Genomic DNA, 16,456 nt, shown 5'->3' on the forward strand with positions numbered 1-16,456 from the left:
GTTTTGAATATCTGGTAAAACTGTCTTGTAAAAGTTTTAAAAGGTCCTCGGAATAACAACGGGGTATTTTTTGTCTAGCGTTGCTTTTAGTGAGTTGCAAAATGAGTCTTTTGTGAAAATTATCAGATTATTTATTTTTTCTGTCACAGCAAGATGAAGCATGCTATTTGTGATTTGCCAACTCTTTCATCAACTCATTCAAGCCTTGATGCTTTTTTTTTTTTTTTTTTTTTAGCACAAGTGTCAGTTTACAGTTTTCAGGAAGTCAGCCTTCTTGTAAATTCTTGGCTGACATGTTTTTTCAGTGAAGCCAGCTGCAGGTTTACCCGCCTAGAGGTCAAATAAAACAAGGTCAGCCATTCCATTAGGGGCTCGGCTTGAATGTCAAGAATTTCAGCTTAAACCTGAGAAACATTTATTCTCTCACGAGGTTCGCTGACTTGAGTTCGCTCCAAACTACTTTTTTGTTTTGATGCATCAGAAGAACATTGTAGTGTTAACATGATGAAATTACAAGCTCCTCCTTGATCAATACAATAAAGACATGGTCAATAATTACAGAAAGCTTTTTTTTCCTGATCTTGTAAGAACGACATATGAAAGACATAAATCAGCTCTTCCACACCCATTTCCAAAGAAGCCTGAAGCAACGCTGCTTTGGAAAGTAGAACTTGAAGTATTGCATTTATTTCGTAAGGCAATCAGATCTGTGATGTAACCGACTTCCTGTTGCGTAAAGAAAACAGTCACTATGACCTTGGGGATTTTGTTTCTTAAGAAAACATTGCTGCATTCTTTTTAGGTCAAAACAATCTCTCGGAGTACTTCAATGATTGTTAGTAGAGATTGTTGGAAAGTACAATCCGGATTTATAAATCATTATTTCGTGTAATATTTTATTGGTCTGAAGATTTATGAGAGCTCCAGGATGTTTACTGAGGCAACGACAAACAGACAGCTCATTATTGTTTCATAAAGGCATTAATGAAGCGGTATGATTTGTAGTCTTCAAATTGAGCCTCTGTGGAGTGACAGTCTTCCCGTAATGAAATCATTTCTAAAAATCCCAGGGAAGAAAATAAAAACATCATGTATTATGCAGCCTATAGATCCATACAAAAAAAGATTTAGCGTGTTCTATGTTTGCATGCTTACCATTCATTGATTAGTTTTAATTCTTTTAACAAACTCACCATTGTTAGTTTGTGCCAACTACTCAGAGCACTTTCTGTTCTCACTTTTTTTTTTTTTTTTAATACATGTCCTCAGGGCCCAGACTCAGTATGATGAATAATTTCTTTCTCTCATATATTGACCTTTGCTTTTGAAAAATTAATGTCAAAGAAAACTGAAGGCATTATTTACGACAAGAAACAACAATCTATTTGCCAAGAAATTCTGTATTTGATTGATTCGATAATGTAGCTCGCAGCATGATTTTATCTCTATGTTAAAATGCCTGCCTACTGGAACTGTAAACTTTAAGTGCCGTTAAATATCAATCCATCTGTTTTCTACCATCTATACAACAATGTTCCAACATACAACTGCATGTCATTTTTTTTTTTTTTTTTTAAAGTCCCATTTATAGGAAATGACAATCTGCTGTGATTGTAAAGGCACCGGCTTTTGTCTCCATCAAGATCTCAAGGTCGCCAAACAATGAAGGGGATCAAAGCGGATGGCGTTAACCATCAACTAAAACACGTTTGCTTGCTCAAGCGGTTTATTGACTTGAAAGTGAAAGATCATACTTTTAAAACCAAACAGGTTTGTTTGGCTGTTTGACCTTGAGGCTGTTAACTCTTGCCTATGCAACCAATTCAAATTAGCAGTCAGGTTGGAAAGTGTGAGTCAGGAACATCCTGTCAGACAGCTTCCAGTTTAGGACACAAATCTGTTTTTATTTTATTTTTTGGGGGGGGGGGGGCATAATTGTAATGTGCAGTGATGACGAACTCTATTCTCAGAGTTGTTTGTAATTGCTTGATTAATAAAAGATTCATTCCGTAATATTTCTGAAATGTGTTTTACAGGTGTCTGTCACATAATTGCACCATAAGCAGCAAAATATGAAATGACAATTATTATCTCCGAGAAAAAAAAAATCATACAGGAGGTTGATTCGTTTGTTTGGACAAACACTGTTTATTTAGAACCTGCTTTTATTTATAACATTAAAAAATCTGATAGATGGATCAACTATACCATTGATATATATATTTTTTAATTCGCTACTGATGCAAATTCTGCTCAGATTCATATTGGTTCTGATTTTCGGCTGGTTCTGCTGCTTTGTGTTGCAATGGCGTAACATTGCTTCATTATGACGCACTTACGCAATGTGGGGAGGAGTCGATGAGGTCATATGACGACGGCATCTGCTATTTGCGGCAACCGTCTGGAGCTTTCCTCTGCACAGGGGCGGTCGTCGGCGCGCGGCGGGGGGGCTGGCTTATGAGAGTGGTCACTTTAGAAGGCGGTCCCTCAATTTGCACACAAACCGGACCCCAGCTGGTTCATGCAAGGAGAGAAACCGTCCCAAGCTGAACTCTGCGTTACAAAGCTGCAGCGCTCATCCAAGTAGAGCAGAGTGAAGAACAACGCGGCTGATAATATCACGTAACGTTTACAGAGCAGAGCAGAGAGCATCTGCAGCCCGCACGGAGGAACAGACAGCGCATCTTCGGGAACCGGCGGCACCGAATTCCCATCACAGGTACAACTAATTCCATTTACACTATTATTATCAGTAGTACTTAAATAGTGATGTATTTGAATTTAGTGTATTATTCGGGGGTTTAGTCTATATTTATTTTTCCATTTTCTAAACGTGGAATTAAGTTGCATTTTATTTTTTCTGAAAAAAAATAAGGGGTTGATTAGTACAAAATGTCCTGGCGTAGTCTGTGTTAGTTTGGGACAATATGCCGCTTTATGCAGGTTTAGTCTGTTCTCGTCAGGACACAGACTGTGTTCCCGTCAGAAGTGGGTCGATAGTCCTGGTGGCGGAAGACCGGAATTTAGGTAGATTTAAAAGGCGCTGTGCTATAATAAAACAAGTATTATTTATAGTATATAAATTATTATATTATTATTATAGTATATTCTGGTGTATTCTGGCGATGGGTTTAAGTGAAATAAAAATGTAGGTCAAAGTCATGTAGGGCACTATAACACAAAAAAAGTTGTGCCACATCACCATCTTAGTGTCACGTAAGATCTTATTGATTATAAATTACACAAGTTGCTCCAGTTTCACCAGAGTAGTGTAATAGACTTACATAATATTGTGTTGTAATGGCAGTTGCGTAACCATTAAATCCCCTCCATTGTGTCTCCCTCACCACTAGGTGGCACTGTTGCTGCAACATCAACGCAACCCGAGCTTTGACGCTGTTGTACATTCTCAATGTTTGAGGAGGTATCCCAGGAGATGAGGGTGCAGCAAGGTGTAGCTATGCTCCACCCATTGGAGTCCTCAGCAGAAGCAGAGAAGGTACCTCTAGCCTTCGCAGATGATACCATGTCCGTCCTGACCTCCAGCAACCTGCTGGCCCGCTCCCTGCTGGGCCGTCCCACCGCCGTGAAGCGCAAAGAAAGTCCCTCATCCAGCATCAGACGCAAGCGTGAGTTCATCCCGCTGGAAAAGAAAGACGAAGGCTACTGGGACAAAAGGAAGAAGAACAACGAGGCGGCCAAGCGTTCGCGGGAAAAGCGACGGGTGAACGACATGGTCTTGGAGAGTCGCGTGCTGGCCCTGCTGGAGGAGAACGCTCGGCTCAGGGCCGAGCTGTTGGCTCTCAAGTTCCGATTTGGTTTGGTGAAAGATCCGTCCAATGCGGCCATCTTGCCTCTTTCCGCGGCGCCTCCGCACACCCCTCCGAGTGTGACTCCCCACTATTATCTCCTCAACTCCTCATCACACACCAACAACCAGACGAGTCAGCCGAGCGGACGGGGCTCCAGAGACGGTGGCAACCTGTCAGAAGATTCGGGCTTTTCAACTCCAGGTAGCTCAAGTGTTGGAAGCCCAGTCTACTTCGAAGACCGGCTCAGTGACCATGAAAAATCTTCACCACACAGAGCAGAGGAGATGAACTTGGACCTCTACCACTCTGCTGATGTCCACCACAGGGTGGACCAAGCCGAGTCTATGAAGAACCTCCCGCATAAGCTACGTTTCAAGACGCCCGGCAACTGTGAGGCAGGCGATGCGGCAAGCGATCCCAGCGGCACTCGACGCAGCCCGGCACCTCCCACCGTAGAAGGTCCGCGTGATACCCCCAAAAGCCAAGAACTAATTAGAGGCGAAACAGGAGAGGGGCACTCGAGCCCGTGGCTTCCCCTGCAGAACAACGGGGGCAGGAAGGGGAGACAGTCACCTCAGCATGTCGCCCCAAACTTCAACCCGCAGCCTCCTTCTCAAGGACACACAGAGGTCAAGTACCAGCATGAGAACAACTTCCTGAAGACTCAACTGAGCTCTTTGAGCATGGAGGTGGCTCAACTTAAAAAACTTTTCACAGAGCAGCTCATGTCCAACGCTACCTAAGAAGCACTCTTTGTCAGTAATCGTTAACAATGTGATGTGTTTTGCTTTTTTTTTTGTAATAAATGTCAGTAATATATATTCCTCTTGTAGTCTGCTGTTTAGGTTGCACGCCTCAGGCATGGAGCTTCCATTTTGTGTCAGATGTACAATGAATCTCGTTAATCGTGGTGGTTTGGGGAAATTGCACAAAAAATTGCTGATAGATGCCGCATGAAGAATAATACAAGAAAATATAAGTTCCCAAATATATCTGCAAATAGTTGAATTCACTAATGCTGACCACCACTATGCGGGAGTTCACTGTACATTAATTTCTATAATCCAACACACTGTGACAGCTAACGATGGCAAATAACATCACAAGTTCAAACATTTTCGCAAAAGCGATTGCAAAATGCTTTGTACTGTTGAGACAAGTCAGATCACTGTAAACAGATAGCAGATAAGAAGGTAGCAGGTGGACATCAAAACCTGGTGAGCTAATAAAAAAGACTCAAGGTTCCTTCAATGTGTTGTTGGTTGTTTGTGTTTATATTTGTTGTTTGTCAATTTATCTGTTCAGATCTGAATGGTGTCTGTATATTTTTATTTCAACTGAAATAAACATTTGATAAAGTCACTGTGTTATGGTCATTTTATATATATTAAATTATCCTCTTTTTTTGTAAATAATAGAGTTGCTGAGTAAGTTTAAAACATGTTTGCAGCTCTTGTAATGTTTCTCATCATGTAAAACTAGCAACAAAGTCAACAGACTGCTCGTTGTTTGTATAGTTGTCCACCAGGGGGCAGCAGAATATCATTGAGAGTCATTCAAGTCTAAATCCATTTTTCATCATGCAAATCATTGGAAAATTCTATTCTTTTGTTCTGATATTAGCAAATTGGTGATGAGTTCATTTCATCAGCTCTCCATTTTTGTTCTTTCAATTATATTTAGACAAGAAAAGGTTATGTGGCAGACTTTACGATTCATTTCAAATGTTTTTGTATACTGTAGACCGTTTTATTTTGCTTTATGTAAGATATAACCTTTTTAAAAACCAAAACACATTAATTTAAGGTTGGTTAATAACCCGAAGCTAAAGTTCGTCCCAGAGATTAGGTAGCCTACATATTCAATATCCATAATAAACTCAAGGGCACATTACTTCCTGAATATAAATGCAATTTCATCTACAATCCTTATAAATTAAAATATATCTTCAAAATAAATTGAACAATCTTGTGTTGGAATGAAAAAGACTGCGACAGATGCTGCAGGTGTGGAGAAAGGAATGTCATTTCATGATGCCACTGCAATATCACTACTCACATCTACGTAACTCTCACAACCCCCTCTTTCCCCCAATCTGTTGCCCCCACCACCACCATCCTTTTTTTTTTTCTTCAGTGAAAGGATAACGCCTGTTGCTAGGCAGGCAGTGCGACAGTTGCCATGGGAACGCTTGCAGACAGAGCTGGGGGGCTGCTCGGGCGGGGATAAGGATGGGGTGCGAAAAGAAAGGAATGATGTAGAGACGGAGAATGTGTGTTTTGATGGGGGAGGGGCATCCATGCAGCCAATGCTTCAGCTCCTTCAGTGCTATTTGTATCCTTCATCCTTGGAGGGGAAACAAAGAGTTGCACTTCAGGTGATCCTGTTTTCCAAATTTAAATTTGCACAATTTTATGAATGTGCAGGTGGAAGCTTATTTTTGGTCAGGATCATAAATTATGACTGGTCTGCATAACAGTGTCAAGTTTACAAATTTTTTTTTCCTATTGACTCCTGCTTCCTTCCAAAAAAATTTTATGGTAATATTTCAGGCTGGAATAATGGGGAGTGCTAAAATGACCTCTGTAAAATATGCGGAGTTTTAACTGACAATTTCCTGGCATTGTTTAAGAAGAAGAACCTTACAACAAATCATCCCATGCTGCAAAAAAAATAAATTGTGGCTGCTTACAGCGTGATCAACTACAATCAAATTTTCCGCTTAAAAGTAAGTTGAACTTGCAGACAGTGGCGGAGCTACGGGGGGGGGCACAGGCCTCCCCCCTTGAACCCCCAGGTGCCAGACTAAATAATGAAATTGAAATCCTAGCTCCGCCAGTTCTTGCAGACTGGCAAACAAAGTGGCATGCAAACTGTCCCCTTCACATTGTCCGGTTCAAATATGGTCAGTGTTACCAAACCAGTTTGTTGTCAACTCAACACTGTCATGTTTGATAGCCAGTCAACTATTTCGAATGCCTCACAGTCCTCAGTTACACAAAGTCGTGTTGCTGCGCCATGACAACATTAACACTTTTTGCGTGAGGGATTTCCACACTTCAAGTCTGCCAGAATGTTCAACATTCCTGCTCGTAATCAAACCGAATCACAATACGAGCTTCAATCGCAGCCGGGTTATTCAACACTATGTGAAGCGAGGTGAATATTCAGGAAAACAATTTTTTATTATAGTTATTGCTGGCAGTTGCTATAACAAATACTATTGTGGCTCGATGTGCACGTGACTTGAGGGATATTGGCATACATTGCCTCCACTGACCCCCAGACTAATTTCACATCCTTAGGTCCCTAATTTCCTATCACGCAGTCTGCATTGACAGTTTTGCAAGGCCCCGCCCCTTACATCATTTAGCCCTTCCCCTTCAATCTCTTCTGCAATGGGATTCGAAGGCATGCAGAGATGGGAGGGTGCAGAACTGGGAGAGAAACAAAAAACGTGACTAGGCACCCAAAGCGTCGTGTTATGCAACATCTGACCTACTAACATACATTTTAGACATTGAGAGAAGGGGAAATAGAGAGAGGGAGGAATTGGAGCTAACATGACATGAGCAAGGCACTAAAAACAAGATCCACTGTGCTCCCTGCACTGAACGGAGAGCTGGACTTTTGCAAATTGGCGGATGGCTTTGGTTTCAGGAGTATACGACAGCACGCACCACACGGATTGGTGCCCACGGAATTCTATAATATAAACAACTGGGTGAGTGTGCCATCATTTCTCCATCTCAAAAATGCAATGATTTATAACCACACAGTCCTCATTCCGACTGAATTATTTTCTTAATCTTAAATGTGCGTCTGTGTGTGAGAGGAAAGTCCTATAGATGAAGGTTACGCCTTTTGGGGGGGATGTATGTTATTCTACAGCAATTAATCATTTGGATCCGGCATCATTTTTATTCAGTCTCTACACGTGTCCATAAGTGTGCAGGTACTGTGCATATAAATAAAGATAAACAATAATAGTAATAATAATAATTCTTATTTTCATACGATTACTATTATATATTATACATGTATGTTATATAATTCCTTATATATATTATAGAAGCTATATTTATTGCATGATGCGGTAAATTAAATGAGAAGTAACCCATTTGCTCTCGTTGTGGGTTAGTAGACTAGTCCGTGCAGACAAACTCCGCGGACACGCTTCTCCGTGTCACGTGTAGCTGCTTCTTTGTAAGGGTTAACGCGGCTGGTGCGGTCCTCCGGTTTAACCCTTAAATCCCCGCCCAAGAAGACGCAAAACACAAACCGGGAAGCGCAAAGTCAGACACGAGCGCGCAGCGGGTGCGTCGGATTTTTTTCTTTGGATGGTGATTTTGTATCATTTCAAATGGGAGCCATATTTAATAATAGACCGAGAGAAGAATGGTGAAGTTAACCGGATTTGGTGACTACAAGGTGAGGTGCGGAACATCTGGATCCAATGTGGGTCAGACGAGGGTCAATGTAATTGCAAGTTTATTTGTATTTATTTGTGCATTAATTACTTATGATGGATGCATGCAGCTGATTAGGATCTAATTACAAAACGCATGAATCTTATTTGTCAGACAGGACAACAAAGAAAGCACGCGGGTTGAAATATTCCCATAACCGCTAATGATGGGAAAACGGAAATTAAAATATTTCAATAGGGCTTGTCATGTAGAATGGAGTCAAATAGATTTAAATAGTGGGCATTGCTATTACAAAAGTTTTTTTTGTTTGTTTAAAAATAAATAAATAATTACATAGCACACATAGACATTACATAGCACGTGTTTAGCGTTACCCCATTTGCCCTTGCAGGTTTTTAGCAATGGAATGCTAAAGTCACCTGTCAACATATAATTAGCATACATGAGAAATATAAAAATAAAATTCTCTTAATCTGGCATGTACAGTTAAAAAGCTATTTGGTGGTGTCTATAGATGTAAATTAAATACAGAGATCCATTAATATATCAATTAATAAATGAAAATACATTTTCAAAATTTGATTTATTATGCAATCGGGGTGAAACTGTATTGTGTGGTGAAGACATTGCCAATTGGGTGGCTTACAGTGGGTTTCCATGCCAGCTATAAATGTAGGTCACACCACTCCTGTGGGAGGGGGCGGCTGTGAGGTGAGGCACAAAACCGCACAATAGAAGACTCACTGGATATAACAGAAAGGAGAATTTTATTCCACGTGAGTCCAAACTTTTAATTAAAGTGAACTATATTTGCGTTGAATCCAATGTGGTTCATTGTCCACGTTATCAAAAAAAGCCACTTCAAAAAGTGTGGCACAAGTTTATTATCTGGCTTTCCGGGCACATAGGAGATGATAAAAGATGAGTGTTGTGCTTTGTTATTGCCTTGTGGTTGTTGCTGCAAGCGCAAGCGAATTACAGCGTTTAGTAGGCCAAGGGAGCACATGTGACTGGTGAAACACATGGACTGAGTCACTGGGCTTTTTTCCCTTTTCCAGAGAGAGAGGGCTGATATGGTTGTGTGTTCTTGGAACAAGGATCTAGTTTCGATAGGACTCCACCTTGCTGGCTGCCTTTCAGATTCTTTAACCCCCGCCCCCATGTTTTTTTTTTTTTTAAGTGGATAAAGTCTGCACTCGGATTTAGAATTCAAACAGACCCCACCCATGCCATATAGCGACCCCCCCCATGCCATATAGCGACCCCCCCTCCTCTTTCCTATGTAGGAGTGTTTCATCATTCTTTTGAGGCATGTGCCTTTTATTTTAAGCCTGCTCCTATTTCCTGAAATGCTCCACAGTAACACGTGCAAGGGTTGGACTCAATCCGCTGTTTCCAGTACCACAATTAGAGTCTTTGGATTCGGGCGCCCGGTGGTTTGCGGGCAACTTGGATTCTTTGACTGTGCTATCATTCCACAAGTGCCACAGAGACCCGGCCGGCCGGCAATGACACGTGATGTGCGCCATGAATTGGAAGGAGTGATCTAGGTCACGGACGTGTATTTAGATCAGCAGATCAAGTTTGCTCGCTTATCTATTTCGAGTCGTAAAAATGGCTCGTTACTCGAGTAAATTAAATTACGACATTATTCAAAGGAGTCAACAAAGTGGGTGAGAGAGACAAACAAACTAATGTAGCTCATTTAAGAAAGGAAATTGGTGATGTCACCTCTTGACCTTTTGAAATGCTACTTTTGACCTTGTCACATTCGGTCGGGGTTCTGATGTGTGATGTGATTACCCCCCCCGCCCCCTTTTTTTTTTTTACACATTCCTTCCTTTGATGCAACATTGTTGCAGTCAGCCCATATGGAGCAACCATCTGATCCTTTGTTACAACTCTCCCGCTTTGATTCGTTTCTTTGTCTGCGCTCCATTTCTCCACTCACGTGCTGAAATTCTCCAAATTCTCTTTCTTCCCATATCCGGCTGCAGTTCTGGTGACCTAGATTCTGTACAGTGGAGGCAAATTGACTTTCTGGGTCAGTGGGACAGGCTGTGTCCATTCCCATTCGGTCTGACTGCTGCCACATGTTTACGGCTCACGAGGACAACCTCAAACTATTAGGCTACACAACTGATAAGAAAGAAAAAAAAAAAATCAGTCCATGCCAAAAAAAAAAAGTCACGGGGGCAATTTGAAACCTAAAAAAGCAGATGTGGATGAATTAACACTCACTAGCCAATAAAATACATCAGCTGTTGCATAAAATTCCCCCAATTTAAATCAATTTATGTAAACAAAAAGTGCAATTCATGGCCATTATTGAAAGTCTGGTTCCATGTTTTACCATCATCAAAACGCAGACCACCCTCTTAGCAGCGACCCTTGACCTATATTTATCAATATCCCAGCTCACCCCCCCAACACATAGACTTCTACTTCCAAATCTCATGCCCCCCGGTCTTGGCCTCATTTCCCTTGACCTGAACTGGCTGCTTGCTTTTGTCTGCCTTATCTGCTCTCCCTGCATCATTGATTTGGCATTGAGTTGTTTTGGTGAAGAATGCCGTCACATTCCTCTGAGGCTGAATGCACGGGGGGGGTTGGGGTGGGGGTGCTATTTTCAGGAGGGTTCCTCACTGGGAAAGGCAATGAGCTTGTTCCTGCGGAACCCAGAAAGACTCCTATTGATTTGTGCCGTTGACCTACTTATTCCTTAATGTCAGCTTTTAACCTTTTCCTCCAGTTCCCTTGGTGCATATCACAAAAGCTCACATGGGTACCAAGATAAAACACTGACCACATTATATCACAGAGGTCAACATGCCAGGTGAAGGGTCATACGGTTTCAGACAGAGCAGATCGATAGAGTACAAAGGTCAGACAGTGTGGTCAAAGGACTTTGCATGGGTTGCTATGGGACACGGCCAGACATGCAAAAGTGCCTCTATGCAAACCGGAAAAAAAAAAATGCAAGGATGGATTTAACATGATATTTTGATGAGTCGAGCAATATAATCATCTCTATTTTCTCTGTTTTTTATCATTGCAGTTTCTAATCTTGGCCTCGAGGACAGACAAAACAGACGAGATCGAGATTCCCCAAGAGACTGATGCACTGAGGTAGATTGAATATTGTACATGCAGACCTGACATTTTCCAGAGTTTGACATTATTAGGTCAAAAGATCTGCCACTTGTGACTGAACAACATGTTTTCTTCAATTCCAGATTCAGTGTCTCAATCACGAGTTGGAAAGACCTGTATCAGCACCCAAAGCTACAGTTGGATAAATGAGGGTGTCTAATTCTGAGCTCTTCTTGATCTTCTTGGCTAATTTGGAGACTTGAGTTGCCTCTTGTCAGAACTGAGCTTCCAATAAATCGATTGAGATCTTCGAGGTGTGACGTCACCTTTATCTCTGACCTGTTCAGCCTCCAGTTGAAACTGGCTACTACCAGACAAGAATGGAAAATCTTACTTCAGTCCTCAAAAACTCAGGAAGCCACCTCGAGACCTTCACCGGTTACGAAGAGTCTATGCAAGGCACGTCGCCTCGCATGGGCCGCGTCATCAAACCCAAACCCAATATGAACTGCAGGCGGAAACGAGAGTTCATTTCAGATGAGAAGAAAGATGCTTCCTATTGGGAGAAACGACGCAAGAACAATGAGGCGGCCAAGCGTTCCCGTGAGAAACGGCGCCTCAACGATATGGTTTTGGAGAACCGTGTCATCGCGCTGAACGACGAAAACGTGAGGCTCAAGACGGAGCTGCTCCAGTTGAAGCTACGCTTTGGCCTTATAAGCACCGCCTCGTACATTGAGAAGAGTCAACAGATTGAGGGAAGCAACAGCGCGGGGAACGGCGGTTCCTCTTCTTCAGCATCTTCTCAGTACTACTCCAGCGGTTATTCCAGTAGCTCTCAGGTGATGATGAACTCGGACTCCTCGGAAACTGAGCAGTCCGGGCGCAGCGAGGGCCACAGGCAGATGGTGAAATACTCACCACGTGGTTCCCTGTCTGACATGTCTGACGGCTCGTCCAGAGACAGCCCAGACCCAATTCCCTTCGAGATCAAGCAAGAAGGTGACAGGCTGGAGATGGATATTACCAACGGCACTACCACCCAGATCATGTTTAACATCCATCGAGGTCTGGCATCCGTACCTACTCATCACCAGCTCCAACAGCATTCTCAAGAGATGGAGGCCGCTTATCATAGCCAGCAGCAGCATCTTCACCACCAACAACCCCATCAGGAGCCTGTTCCCACTGTCAATAAGCAGCTTGGCTCTCAACCACCTGCCGCCCAGAGGAGCGTCATTCTCTTCTGTCCTGTCGACAGCTTGACACGGCCTCAAGATCTCGATGCGCAGAAGCAAGGTAAAGGTCAGGCATGTGCCGGCCGAGCTCCCCAGTCTTTCGTGGAGAACTCCGCAGAACCTCTGGCTGAGGTGATGAAACAACTTGAGAGGAAAACATTAGACTCGCCTTTTTTTGAGCTCCCGGCCGGCCATACTGAAGAAGGACAGAGACAAGTGTACAGAACTTGCCAGTCTCCCCAGCAGGAGCTTTGTTTGTCCAAAGAGTTTACCCACAAACAGATGGAGGAAGTCAGTCAATCCCATCTGTATCACCACCAGGCTCCTCCTTCATACCAAGACGAGGAACCACCCGTTCTTAGCTTCGAGGGCGAGCTCCGGAATGATACTTATTACCGAGGCCAATCGAGTAAAGACACGTCATCCAGCGATAGCGATCCAAGGAGCTCTGACAAAGAGGCCTCCACCGACGACGATGAGTCTCCTTCCCCGTCCTGCTCGGACAACTATCACAACCAACTTCTCAACAGCTTCCACGGGCCCGCCTCCCCGCAAGCCCAGAACTGCTCTCAGGCCCATGGTCGGGATCCGCAAGGCGAGGTGAAGACCACGGCGTTACCCCACAAACTCAGGCTTAAGCATCGGGCCATCAGCACCGGGGAGTCCCCGACGACACCGCCCTCTGCTACATCACCCCTCCCTCAGCATCCATATTTGTCCTTATCACCGCAACAGAACATTCAGAGAGAGAACCCAATGGAGGCTTCAGACGGGGAAGGCGCGAGGAGACATAACGGGAAATAGAAGTTAGCAGATTTCAACGTTGGTGGCATTCTCCAGTGACGTGTATAGTAAAGACAATTTGGCCACCATCCTGCCATAATGCCTTGGATCACCCGAGTACATGAAGCTGGCCTATTTTACACCCCCCAAAAAAGTCACCCAAAAAGGCTGGACTTTGTGACTTGTGTATCATACTTGTAGATATTGTACAGTTTTGTCATTTCTTACATTCTCTCCATACCAACAGAAGCACTTTTTTTTAATGAAATGAGAGGAGGAATGGAACTGCGTGCTTTTTTTTTTTTCTTCGCTGCCAATTCATTTGACATCATAAAACAAAAACTCATTTGGATCCGAAAAAGAATGTAAACAAATCAAATTTGCCGTATATCTGACTGCAGACAAGTTGTTGTATGCCTTAATTCAAACATACTCTTGGGATGTTCCCTAAGACCAAAGAAGCTCTAACGCCATCCAAACTTAAAAAATTCAAGTTCCATACCTCTTCCCAGACCCTACCTCGTTGCTCCATATTCCCCTCCTTAGTCCACAAAAAAAAAAGAAAAAAATCTGCATCACCTTTATTTTTGAAGCACTTGTTTTGTACATTACTGTGATATATGAATATATGTATCTATTCTAAATCTATATTTTACAATAAATTGAATACAAACGCAGCACAAACGGATTTTCGAAACGAGCATCCTTTAAGGAATCGGAATGAAATTAACTGTACACTTGCTGCAGGACCCGCTCAAATCAAAATGCCTCTCTCTTGATTGTTAAGCTTTAGCATGAATCATATTTGAATGATCTGTTTACACAGAAATGGCTGTCCACTTTGGAGAGCCAGCAGCACTGAATGGAGAACATTTTTGTTTTTCCTCATTCAAATGTTTGGATTTCATTACCAGCCTTTGAAATATGTGGTGGATCTCACCAGCTGCAGGCTATAAGCCCTTACTTTGTTTTATTTGAGCTTTATCAATCATATCTGTTGTCACCATTCACTGGCCCAATGTATTTATTTCCCTCTTCTCCGCTTGCCCAACACTGTATAAAAAGCCCACATGAACATAGACAAGATCCATTGCAGTCTGGAGTTTGAACTGCCATTTGGGTTCATTTCCAATTGTTGACATGATGAAGAGAAATTTGGTCTAATCAAAATGCCATGTAGGAAATTTGCATGACCTTTATGCCTCCAATGTCCAGTTCTCAATGTAGCGCTATTTGCTAAGTAGCCTGCACTGGATAAACAGAAGTATATGACCCATGTTTGGCTTTTTGACACTTGTGTATAAATGTAAAGTTCCCCACTACCCTTGAACAACACTGTAATGTTTATTTCATTGGTTTTATATCTTTTTTTTTTTCTCCCGTCAAGTTGTTGTTCAGTTCCCCCATACTGTTGTTGTTTTTTTTTCATATTGACTGTGATGTATTTGACTCATAATCCCTCATACCCGCCCATCCTCTTCTTCAAGTGTGTATTAACCAGTAACGTTTGTGGTTTTGCTGATGGTTTGATGAAAAAGACTAGTAGACAAAAGGAAGAGAGAAAGTGAGATGGGTGTCAGTTGATCTGGCTGGTCATTATTACCATTGCTTCCTTTTGAAATATATGGGACAACACAACACTAATGAAGATGGGAGCATTTCAAGATTGAAAAAGAAATAAAAAGAATGTTGAACCAATCAAATGCCCTCATGTCATTTTTGTTTTTATATTTATGTATTTTTTAATATTGCATTATTTCACAATATTATATACAATTTTATATATATTTTATATAATTCAATTATATAATATATTAATATAATAATTCTAATATAATTTCATAAATAAAAAACTGGCAACACTTCAGGCCACAAAAAAAAAAAAAAAATATTAATATAATAATTTTAATATAATTTCATTAAAAAAACTGTGGCAACACTTTTCAGGCCAGCCCACAAAAAAAAAAAAAAAAACTAGATATGAATTGAGCAACATTTTGAATCTATTTAAAGATCTTTGGTGACATGATCTAGAAACCTAAACCTCCATTTAGGTAACACCCTCACATGACACATGGCAAGCTCCCTAAAGCGCGACTAAAATAATCATAAATCCACCGCTTTGCCTAATGATGACTTTTGTCTGAACACCTTGGACAGGTCTTCCCCCTGAAAACATATTTTAAGCAGCCATAATATAAAGTAGAGCAAGTTACAAGCAAAACATCCTCCAAGTGAAGAGGGTGAGTCATAACTGTGGGATGTGGACAAAACTCGGCAGCGCCCGCCAGAGGAGTGGCCAACATCTAGGCCAACTGTCTGTTAACACTGCACTTTTACAATATTCATATTCAAGACTTTTTCTTACGCCATGAATCTATCGAATTCAAGTTTCCTTCAAACGTTCTCACAAAACAAGGTCACGATAATAGCAACGGTAAGGGCAAAGGGAGGGGCGGCTGACGGAGGGAGGGAGAGCAGGATACAGAAAAGAGAGGGAGGGAAGTGACCACTACCTCCATTTAAGCCTGCAAACAAAGCACCTCTTTGAGGCTGACGCATCAGTGCCCTAATGCTTTTACTCGCATTCAACCTATCCCATGCACGCACATACACACAGCTACTATATCCACGTAAAAATATCACGTTGACATTTTCCGCTGCATCCTCTGCTTTCCTGACTACACTTGAACTGCACAGGAGTTTGCAGAAACAGGTCAGGAGGAAAGTAGGTCAGTGTGAAGAGAGGTAAAGAAGAGCTGAGGAGAGAGAGAAGGGCGGCAGTTAGGATGGAGCGATGGAGGTTCCTGACATTGTTGGAGATCTACGACAGAGATGCTCTTAGTTAAGAGTAGAATATATGAATGGCGGAAATGATGCATTTGGATGCACACCCCAAGGATAGGATTTTGAAATATCTTTGGAACAATGTTGATCTAATTGCTCATGAGATATGAGTTCATTTGTTGGCTCTTTTTCTATCACGGAAGTTCCTGGTCCATTAAAACCTGCCTCCACTTTACTCACACATGGTAGAATCGAGGTGTGTTCCATGACCACTCAGAAAATGACTCAGTACCTGAGCACACTGAAAGGGGTA

At 42.1% G+C, this 16,456-nt stretch overlaps 2 protein-coding genes across 3 annotated transcripts; both read left to right on the forward strand.

Moving 5' to 3' along the window:
- The first annotated feature begins 2,409 nt into the window (after positions 1-2,409).
- Positions 2,410-5,174, forward strand: nfil3-6 (nuclear factor, interleukin 3 regulated, member 6). Its single transcript, XM_061303676.1, has 2 exons — positions 2,410-2,719; positions 3,354-5,174. Exon 2 carries the CDS (start codon positions 3,413-3,415, stop codon positions 4,553-4,555), a length of 1,143 nt encoding a protein of 380 aa, XP_061159660.1. The 5' UTR covers positions 2,410-2,719; positions 3,354-3,412; the 3' UTR covers positions 4,556-5,174.
- A 2,054-nt stretch (positions 5,175-7,228) lies between these two features.
- LOC133170560 (uncharacterized) lies at positions 7,229-15,059 on the forward strand. Of its 2 annotated transcripts, none has more exons than XM_061303584.1 (3): positions 7,229-7,536; positions 11,301-11,371; positions 11,479-15,059. In XM_061303584.1, exon 3 carries the CDS (start codon positions 11,716-11,718, stop codon positions 13,375-13,377), a length of 1,662 nt encoding a protein of 553 aa, XP_061159568.1. In that variant the 5' UTR covers positions 7,229-7,536; positions 11,301-11,371; positions 11,479-11,715; the 3' UTR covers positions 13,378-15,059. The 2 variants fall into 2 exon arrangements, with proteins under 2 accessions (XP_061159568.1, XP_061159569.1); XM_061303585.1 differs by lacking the exon at positions 7,229-7,536 and adding an exon at positions 8,059-8,243.
- The last annotated feature ends 1,397 nt before the right edge of the window (positions 15,060-16,456 follow it).

Source organism: Syngnathus typhle, linkage group LG17 (genome assembly GCF_033458585.1).
Source record: "Syngnathus typhle isolate RoL2023-S1 ecotype Sweden linkage group LG17, RoL_Styp_1.0, whole genome shotgun sequence".
NCBI classification, from domain to species: domain Eukaryota; kingdom Metazoa; phylum Chordata; class Actinopteri; order Syngnathiformes; family Syngnathidae; genus Syngnathus; species Syngnathus typhle.